This window comes from Stegastes partitus, unplaced genomic scaffold (genome assembly GCF_000690725.1).
Source record: "Stegastes partitus isolate 25-593 unplaced genomic scaffold, Stegastes_partitus-1.0.2 Scaffold19, whole genome shotgun sequence".
NCBI classification, from domain to species: Eukaryota; Metazoa; Chordata; class Actinopteri; family Pomacentridae; genus Stegastes; species Stegastes partitus.
In genome coordinates, this window is record NW_007577750.1 from 1,297,529 (window position 1) to 1,308,569 (window position 11,041).

Below are 11,041 nucleotides of genomic sequence, written 5' to 3' on the forward strand. Positions count from 1 at the left end.
ATATGTGTGTGTGTGTGTGTGTGTGTGTGTGTGTGTGTGTGTGTGTGTGTGTGTGTGTGTGTGTGTGTGTGTGTGTGTGTGTGTGAAATGAAAACTCGTCCTCATATCATTAAACCTCTTAAATGTCGACAGACATGGACAGAGGCTTGTCCCATGTCCCTGACCTTTACTGACCTCTCAGCCCAACTCTCCAACCGAAACCCTGCTTAACTTCATGACGGTGTCATCACACATGCATCCGTTCCTTTGCTACCAGCTGTGGACTGCTTCTAATAATCCAAAAAGACATCTTCCTCTTCCCTCCTCTCCTTCCCTCCTCTGTCCATTTTTTTCTCCCTCCGTCATTCTCCACTCATCCATACTGACCCATTTTCTCCAGTCGTCATCCCTGAGCTCAGCTGTGCCCCTCATCCCACATACTGTAATCCTCCTCCCCCACACCTGTCCCCTCAGACACCTATGTATGTGAGCAGGTGGTGGGTGTGCGTCTGGGGGATGCGGAGGGATCTTAAACACTTATTCATCCCGTGCACTCTGACTTTCTATGTCTCAAACACACATGCATGTTTATAGACACACACCTTATATTTAACCAGGTTTACCTACCCTACATTCCTTGTATCTGTGTCTTTTTTGTTGAGTTTATTTGATTTTTACCTATATTTTCACTGAGAATCCAAAGAGTGCTTAGTTTTTTTTGTTAAAGAAAACAAAAACACTCATTTGTTTCTTTAGTCAATCCATCCATTGCCTAACTTCCTCATAAAGAAAAAATATAACTGCATCTTCCCCCCATATTGATGACTCTCTTCTGTCTTTGTATGACTTTTAGGCGACACGGCAGTCTATAAAGACGGTGTTTATTGGATTATGGGCCGCAGCAGCGTTGACATCATCAAGAGTGGCGGCTACAAGATCAGTGCACTCGAGGTGGAGCGTCAACTCCTGGCTCATCCAGACATCATAGGTAAGAGCGCTGTTTAGTATGTAAGTAGTCGACAGAGGGGAACTTTTAGTTGTTTTGACCCATTTCTGAACCACTCAGTACGAGATCAGCTTCAGGTTAATTTCACAATCATTCCTGTAGGAGATGTATTTCCTTTTTATCCAGCGTATACAGTAATCCCACAGTTGTGAGACATTCCTGCAGGACAGGTGTTGTGACAAGGCAGCTGAGGAAGTTTTTATGACACTGCAATGATTTTGACTGAACCCTAAAATGGATATACTCTTTAGAAAAATGTCTGCATTGTTAAGCTTTTGTGCATGGAAGCGCCACCAAATTAAAGATAAGCGTCAGCACCTTGAAATACAATGTCACTGTTTATTTCCAAAACCAGTGTGCGGAAGAATGACACAGCTAAAAAAAAAAAAAAAGTGTTTTTGTCCTTGCACTGCACTGCAAAGAAAAGGAAGTAAGTGGTTGAATTTTTAAAACAACAAATCTAGTTTATGTGATGTATTTTTTTTTTTTTTTTAGATGTGGCTGTGATTGGGGCACCAGATGCAACATGGGGTCAGAAAGTCACCGCTGTGGTACAGCTGAAGAAGGGGCGGAGGATGACCTTGCCAGCATTGAAGACGTGGGCAAGGTACCGTAACTTTTTAGCACAATAATCCTTACTTTGCAGACACTGCTTGTTGCTAGCTCTTGAACAAAATTGGAGTTATGTTTTATATACTTGCTTTGAAAATGAAGCTAAAACTTTCCCACTGATTAGTCTTTATTGGCTGCAGGGTTAGCAACACGTGATGACAGAAGTTGTTGCAGAATATGATAGGTTGATAGGCTCCTTTTTTTTTTTTACTCACAGGCACTGAAGTAGATAAGAAACTTTTAAACATACAACTTGTATTCTTCAGTCAAAGGTTGTGTTCATAGCGACAGAGCAAGAAAAAAGCCCCTTCATTCATTTTAGGCAAATAGATCGTCAATGAAAGAAATTAAACCTTCCTCAACATCACAGCAGTGCAGTTTTATCCAACTATGTACTATGTTCACCAATTAAAATCATGCAAGTCCATATTCTTGGTAGAAGCACAATTTAACAGTGCTTGAGCTTTGCGATGTGAATAGTGTAGACACATTGTTTGCTTTGTGCCTGTAGAGGAGAATAACAGCCCAGTCTCACACCTAATTGTAGGTTGAAATAGAACAAACAGTTTTATAAAACAGCAACTTAAAATGAAATAAACCGCAACGTAAAACAACAACTTAAAGTGTAAATGTGATTGTGATGGTGGCACACATGGACGCAACGGCACCTTTAGGAGACAGCAAGAGTGAACGTTTAGTGTCTTGCCTATTCCAAAAGTGCATTCTGCAAAACTTACTAATTAAATGATCCTGAAGAAACGCTCTCTCATCTTGCCTGTACTACTGTGTTTGTAAAGCAAAATGACAATAAATTTGATTTGATGTGGTTTAATCGAAATTTAACAAAGAATGTTGCGACACAAAGGAGAGAGTAGAGTAATATATATATCAGGTCACAAAAACATAAGCATCTCACATTTTTGCTGCTTTTATTTTGAAACCTAATATGTTTTACTGTTGTTCTATGCTGAAGATAGAAATAAAAGTTTTCAAGGTTATAAATTTCTTTCTCATACTGTTTTAAGTCACCTGTGTGATGCTGTCGTGCCTAATAAAGCATAAAACTCATGGATATATTATTCTGACCTGGTGTTTCTTGGAATATAATTGAAACACAATTTTTTTTTTTTTTTTTTTTTTTTTTTTTTTTAAGCACAATGTTGTTTTTAGACTTAACAACCAGAAAGGGCAACACTACTAACCACTGGACCACCTGCCACCTTTGAAAGTGCTTTGCGACCACAGGTTGACTCCAAAGCGGTACCACCAGCGGAGACTGTGACCTGCATAAGTTACAACCAATCCATCATCCTGAATTCACACACAAAAAAATAACACCCCCATACAGAGTAAATGCACCTTATGCCGTTATTGCAAAGGAGCGCTGAGAGCGTGTGGGTAAAATCTTATTACACTGATTCAAGAAGACATTCTCCGCAGCTCTTTGTCAGTCCTGTGGCAACCAAATGGAGGCTCCTAATTCAGACTCTGCAGCTCTCCGAGCAGTTCAGCACACATATCCCCAGTGAGCGGCCCCAAAGTCCTTAGATCAATAGGAGAGGATGTGAGAGAAAGAGAGGCCAGAGATGGACTAATGAGGGGAGCAGAAGGAAAGACAGGAGATGAAAAAGAGGAAGATGTGGAGGAAGCAAGCAAATGATTGTTATGGAGGGCTTTGTCCTAAGAGATCATGTTTTCCCCACGCGCACCCCTTTTCTAAATGTCTGCAAAGTTTATTTTGTCTGCTGCAGACAGTTACTGGTGACCTGCAGCCCTCCACATTGCAATGACACAAACATTCCTCCGTCCATTTTCATAAAATGTATTCATTTTTCCACCTTTTTTCTCCACTTTCCCGCCACCTGTTTTTGTCCTCTGCAAAATCCTTTCTACAACCTACCAGTGTCATTTATTCACATCTCTGAATTCTGTATAAGTGCAGTTCCTGGTGTGCATGTGTGTAACTGCATGTGCATGCAACATTGTGTGTTTGTGCAACTTTGTATGCGTGCGTGTCAGGACTGTGAGCTCCACATAATGTGTGAGGATGTTAGATCCTACCTACAGTCTACTGGTCCAGTGTGGTAGATTACTGCTTCAGTCTGTAATCCAGGTTAACACACACACACGCATGCACACACACACACACAGACACACACACACACACACACACACAAACACAAACACAAAACATTAAAAACATACACACAGTGTTTGCAGCCAGGGGTGCTGCCAGCAGACAGGTAGTGCCGGCAAACAGTCCACTGCTGAGGCCAGGGCGTAGGGGGTGGCGACAAAGGAGATAAAATGAGACATAAACAAGTAGATAGATGCTCACTCTTCAGTACCCCGGCTTCAGTTGTCAGTCTGAATCTCTGTCACACCCTCTGTGCCCCACAATGCCTCCAACACACGTTTCCCCACACGCACACGCACACACACAACACACGCACACACGCACACACACACACACACACACACACACACACTAACGCACTGCCCTGGAGAAATTGTTGACACGAGCGAGCCACATTACAGAGCCATGTATGTATGCACATATACTCGCTCACACTTTACTCACTGAGTCAGAGAGACGGAGACATCTGCTGAAAGGGGTGTTTGATGGCAACCGTATGAGTCATTATGCTCGCTTGCACAACAGGAATGCAGACAGGAACACGCGCGCACAATGCATACGCACAAACAAGCAAACAAACCAACTAGGTTAGAAGATAATAAAAAAAGCTCCAGGCTTCAAGACTTGACGTAACAACCAAGCACTCAAAATGGAAAAAATAAAACACTTTTAATTATCCCAGCCTTCTGTTTTTACTTTTAGTATTTGTTTTTTGTTGTTGTTGTTTTTATTTCATCTCACAGTGATTATATTCTTTTGTACAAAGGGAATCGTCTGTGTCTGGAAGGCAAACTGGGGATATTAGGGAGGAGAGCTGCAGAGTGTATGAAGGACATTTCTTTCCTTATCTCGACTACTCTGCCACAGGGCTAGCTAGCCTTTGTTTTGCAATTGTTTTCTGTTTTTGTTTTCTTTTTTTCGCATATGTGCATGTGTGCATGTTTCCTATCCGTGATGGGGGATCTGTCAGTGTTATGTGTGTCCTTGTGCATGTCTTCCTTTGTTTAGTCTGTGTGTGTACCTCCGTTCTAAACAATCGTCAGTGTATTAACATGAGTGTTTATTGCAGGGAGCACATGGCGCCCTACACCATTCCTACAGGCCTGGTGCTGGTGGAGGAGATGCCGAGGAATCAGATGGGCAAGGTCAACAAGAAGGACCTCCTGCGACACTTTTTTACATGACTAGACAACTTTGATGTGTATGACAACATACAGGTTCCTGGTTAAAGAACTGCAGGCGTACATCAGTCCCTGGCTGTGGCCTTCTGGTCAGATAAACAGGAAAATATTTAGAGGAAATTCAAAATAATGGATAAACATCTCATGGAAAGTGATCTAACTTTTGAGGTTTTTTAATCAATACTGCAAACACTGCGGCAAAGGTAATTCTATTACACTGAATATCAATTGTCCCAGTCATTCTTCCTTTGGTTTCTGAGTAAATGTTCTGGAAGGAATCAGTTTATGTTATGTGCTTGAAAACATCCATCCATTATCTGTACACCACTTAATCCTCACTAGAGGTGGGGGGTGGGGTGGCTGGAGCCTATCCCAGCTGACTTAGGGCGAAGGCAGGGGACACCCTGGACAGGTCGCCAGTCTATCACAGGGCTACATTTAGACACAGACAACCAAGCACACTCACATTCACACCTATGGACAATTTAGAATCCCAAATTAACCTCAACATGTTTTTGGACCTTGTGGGACGAAGCTGAAGAACCCAGAGAGAACCCACGCTGCATGGGGAGAACATGCAAACTCCATGGAGAAAGATCCCGGGTGTCCTCACCGGGATGCAAAGCAGTGACCTTCTTGCAATGATACTATCCACCGCTCCACCTTGCAGCCCTGCTTGAAATAATAGAAAACAAAACCCTGTCAACAGAGCAGAAAGTCTTGTACAAATGGTTTGCCACCTAATTGATCAAAAATTGAATAAATCAAAACTAACTGAAGTGGCATCAAAAACAGTGGGTAAAAATTAAATAACTAAAATAAATGTGAAAGACGAGCAATTTGCAAAAAGTTGTCAGTAGGTGTGAAGAACGATGTGGATTTACACACTATAGGAATTCATAGCCACTTAAGTGTATGCAGTAAACTCTCCAAAAGTAAGTATTCATACTAAAAACTCCAGTTTTGTTCACAGCTGCAAAACAAAGGTAAGCTAATTGGAAATGTTTATGAGGCAGCTTTTGGAAAACAAAAAAAATTGTGCTGAATTTTCATGGTTTGCCTTTGGGATGTTCAGTTTTGAGTGTGGCACTTTGATGATCTCTTGTGTAGTAACTGCAACAACAAAATAATAATATATAGTGTATACTGTATATGATTAATATGTAGCAAAGGACTGGAATGAGATGTGATATTTCTTTGATTGTTCAATCTGCCTTTATGAAATGGGAACAGCTAGGTTTAGCTTCTGATTTGTGAGCTGATTTTCTGATTAAAAAAAAAAACTCAAACACAGCCACAGCTTTTGGTATGATTTCCTTGAGTACTTGAGTTCTGATGTATTATTTATAAAAAAAATGATGTGATCGGAGAATGCACAGTGACTGTTTTATTGTGGGATGGTGTGACCGCAGTTAGGGATTATATTTACTTTCACCTGCACCAGACAAAACACAAGACAGTGTGGTGGCAGGACAGGAGATGATCTTAGAAAACATTGCTGGTCTATACTAGCTTCTTATCAATGTACCCACAATGATGATGGTGATTATCTGAAAAATAAAAAGTTGTATAAAATTTTAATAAAAAAAAAACACCTCACAGCTAGTTTTGTTTACTGTTTTTTCCTGTAAAATGGTGTTACTACATTTGTTTTCACTGTGCATGGGTGTATGTCTTTGCAGCTGTGGTTACACAGGTGTGATGAGAGCCTGAAGGTGGATTCTCTAGAAAGGCACAACACCACAGCTGGATGCCCCGCACTCCATCTGACTAACCCTCTCACTCCTCTCGCTCTTCTCACCTCTCATCCTTTTCTCATCTCCATTCCTCCAATAGTTTGCCTCTTCTGTCTTCAGCACAAGTCACAACAGATTGCAGTGGCACCAGGACCAACTTGACTGTGAGAGTCCTTTTGAATGAGCCCTGGCGTGCTGCCAGAATAGACAGACTGTGTGAAGAGATGAAAGCAGAGGAGCAGAGAGGAGAAAAAATATAAAGCAGGACTGTCAGAAAGATTGGATCCTTAACAAGAGCTGGCTAGAGAAAGAAAGATGAAAGAAATGAAGATGCATACACAAAAAAAGTCAACATAGGGTTTTGAGTAAGTGATATGCAGTGGATTTGATGATAAAGAAGAAGGAGGAAGAGAGAAGGAGGCACTATAATACATTTGAGATAAACAGTCATGATGAACAGCCAGAGAACTGAAGATGGAAAGAAATACAAGTGCAACCCCCAGCCGATACAACCTCCTGTCCACACACACACACGCACACACTCGTCCGCCCACAGTCACCAGAGACCTGATTAAGAGAGCAGAGCTATCGATCTGTGGGTTGGCAGGCTAGGATGGATGAGCAGGCAGGGCTGCAGGAGCACCAGAGGACAGCTTCAGTGCCCCCAAATCCCCTCGCCACCCCACCCAACCACCCACACCAGAGCTGGGAGTCAGCCAGGGCCACAGGCAAGACGGCTGGGGCTGCCACATCGAGGAGGGTCAAATCAAAACTGAGGAGTGTGGAGCTTGTGTGCGATAATAGGTGTGCTGTACTGTAGGTGTGTGCATGGGGGGGGGGGGTTCAGTGCTGGCCGGGTGCACACACAGGGAGGGGAAGCTGGTGGATATTCCCTGGACTCGAGCTTGATGGAGTACTCGTGCCCTTGAACTGTCTCCACCTCCCCTTTTTGTCTCTTCTCTCGCTCAAACACACACACACACACACTCAACCACACTCTACCTATGTTTGCTGAAGCATGCTGGATGAGGTTGTCTGCAGATGACTGCTTATTGGGCCCCAGGGTCCTGGAGGGTGGGTTGTGGGGCACACCTGTGAGGTTGTTAATGTGTTGGAGACAGAGTTTGGGCAGAGAGGCAAAGGTTTAAAAGAGGATGATGTTACAAAGAGATGAAGGGAGAGTATATGTTATGTTTCGGTGTCCTTAGTCACAATTTCACTTTTTCATGAAAGCCTGCCTGCAAGGTGAGATTTATTTTTCTAGGCGAATTTAGCCTTCTGTTCAGATGATGGACACATTAAATTATGACAGGAACCAGGTGGCACCGCAAGCAAACAAACAGTTGGAACAGTATTGCATTTCAAAAAGAGTTTTCTTTTATTGCATCAGGCACGCTGATCAAATGCAACTTCATTCAATCACTGATTCATTTTCTCCACCCGCTTTTCAGATTTGGATCCCAGCAAACACCTGGTTGAAGGCTGGCAGTTTGCAGCTTCGTCACAGGGTGGACAGTAGCCTGTGGGTGGTCAGTTAACTAAAAAACAGAACAAAGGTGCAGGTATGAACCAAGACAAAAATCATATGGAAATTTTCTAATTAAAAGTTACACAGTTCTTCAGAACACCAGCTGAACTCTGGGGGTTTGACCTCTCATCTTGCTGCACTTAAAGCTTTTGAGAGAAGGTGAATCTCTACTTTTCAGAGTGGTATTTAAGCATGAGTCAGAGGTAGAATTTAATGTGACTCTGGCAACAGCTAAAACCTAAATTTTTTTTTTACCTTTTGCAAACTTTTGCAAAGAATCAAACAAGAGCATTGGTTCCACTCTTATGTCAGTACATTATAAATGATTGAGCAGCCAGGTAGCTTAGCATCAAAGCTAGAAACCGAAGGAAGTGGCTTGCCTAAAAGTCACTTACAGCCCAGAAATAGTCCATCACTTAATGCCCCTTTACAACTGCAACTTGTTGTTTGTCCACGTTGGACGTTTTGTACAGATTGAACAACACATTATAGAATGTGCCAGGCAAATTTTGGACAGAGCTGTACCAGCGGTTTCCCCCTTTTTTTCCAGTCTACTAAAGTTAGCTAACCATTTCCTGGCTGTAGCGTCATATATACTGCTCAGACATGAGCGTAGTATCAAATTTCCCATCTAACCCCTTTGCAAAATGGCAAAGTATTGAACTGTTTCTTTAACATTTCATCATTACATGTGATATAACTTTACATCCTCATGATGGTTGCTAGTATCACTTTATACTTTTCTACTCCTAATATTATTTTAGTATTTTTATTTTAAGTAATCTATTACTTTTAAACATTACTGCTTTCCTACTGGGCATTACATCTATTCTCATGTTATGTAATTTTGTTTTCTGAGCAATTTCTGGCAAAATGATTTACTCTGGGTTTGTAAAGTTTTTTTTTTTGTAATTTTTAACAAAAAAGCAATAACATCAGCTGGTATTTTTTTATAATACGAGTTAAATACGATATTCTAATGGTAAGTGGAAAAGGCAGCAGCTTAACTTCATTAAGTTTTTGATCTAAATTAAGTTGAGAATTTTCCGGTACTCTCTGGACACAGCAGTTCAGAGATCCTGATACAAAGCAGTCAATATAGAAAGGTCAGCACCGTGTTAATGTTCTCAGAGGATCTGCATTTGGACTTGTGCACACAGTATGTAACTTTGACAGTCATCCTCTGTCATTGTGACTCCACAGAAGTCTCAGCTTGTCATTCTGCCCTGAACATGAAAGCCATCCTTCATGAATGATCCTGGAGAAGAAAGAAGTCCCTCCCTCTTCTCTTTGCACTCTGACTACATAATAAACAGGTCAGACTGATGCATTGAGCCACACAAAACACAATATCCCCTGAATTCATGGCAGACCATTTATACGCTGGTGTTCTGTTGTATGCTGCAGACACAAACAGAAAGTCGGGCTATAATTATACAGTCAAACACTCACATGTACACTTTTGACAATCACAAAAGGCTTCAGGCCTGCGGCTACTTGATCAACATGACAGGCTTTATGGATGTAAGTGGGTAGAGAGACGAGTGACGGGAGGATGACAGGCAAGGCTCTTCAGCCCCAGGGAAACCCAAGTATATGACACACACAAATACAAACACACATCAGTGAATCCAGAACCCCACCAGGCCTGTGTGGGTGTGTAACCAATTCTTGTAGTGGCAGGTTGTTGTTTACATGCAGCTCATGTTTATTCTAAAGCTACTTACACCTCACTGGCTTGGCCTCAGGCTTCATTCCTGTGAAACTCCTGCTGACTCGCTCTCTGTTTTCTCTCTGCCTTTTTGTCTGTTGATGTTTTTCCCCTCTTTTTGTATTCTATTACTGTCTCTTCCTTTTTTTTCCTCTGTGTCCCTCATTTATAATTTTTTTTCTCTCTATTGATATAACAATGCAGACATGTGCTCAACATAACGGTACACAAACAATCGAGCCTAAATAGAGACAAATATGAATAACAATAATAATAATACACAGAAACAAAGTTGGGAAAAGTAAACTTTATCACTATACAATTGTTTGTTTGCTTGTTTGTTTTTTAAATAGTGATTTATTTTGCGGGACTTATTGTACAGTATTGTTTAAATTCACAGAAATACACTGAAATTGGGTGTAATTTTTGTTATTCTGCTTGTGTGTGTGTGAAACTTACTATATATAATCAACAACTACTCCGTGTTATATTGAGCATTTTTAAAATGGGCAATGACATTTTTACACTCAATTTTAATATTACAATTAGTTTTACACAATATATAATCTTTTATTCCAGTCCAAAAAGTACTTGATTGTATAGAAAGGTAAAAAAAAATAAATAACCGTAACAAATATTCAGTTTTACTTACTGCAAAAAATACATTTGCTTTCAACATGTGAACATTTTGGTGAATATAGATTTGTTGGATATTTATTGTGTAGAATTTTTATGTGACCTTCCTTCATTTTATTAGTAACGCAGAATTTACGTGATAATATCCATGCTCTCTCGTCTCTTGTTTTCCCAAAGAGCTTTTCGTCCAGTCATCATTTCCCTTCTTTCATAAAATGTATTGTGTATATGTTTGGTGTTGCAGTTACAATGTCAGCACCATTTATCATCATCAAATGTTTTATCAAGAAGAAGATGGCTTTTCATAAGGTGGGAAAGACCATTAGGAATAACTTTCATTGTTCAATTCTCTACTTGTTACAGTAAATGATTTAACACGAGGGAGTTGTTTGTAAAGAAAAAAAAAACTTTTTTTTTTTTTTTGCTTAAGTATTAATTTTTTCTAACAGTAATGTTTCCATTATTCCATGTGATGGTTTTGTGTAGGGGAATGTAGTTGTGTGTAACGTAACTTC

General features: G+C 40.7%; 1 protein-coding gene across 1 annotated transcript in view; it reads left to right on the plus strand.

The window, feature by feature from the left end:
* acsf3 (acyl-CoA synthetase family member 3) overlaps nucleotides 1-5,278 on the plus strand; it is a 71,598-nt gene extending 66,320 nt beyond the window's left edge. Inside the window, exons 8-10 of the mRNA XM_008292921.1 lie at nucleotides 833-967; nucleotides 1,481-1,592; nucleotides 4,804-5,278. Coding sequence (XP_008291143.1) covers nucleotides 833-967; nucleotides 1,481-1,592; nucleotides 4,804-4,918 — 362 coding nt within the window. The 3' untranslated portion in view covers nucleotides 4,919-5,278. The remainder of the gene's footprint in view (nucleotides 1-832; nucleotides 968-1,480; nucleotides 1,593-4,803) is intronic.
* Nucleotides 5,279-11,041: the final 5,763 nt, after the last annotated feature.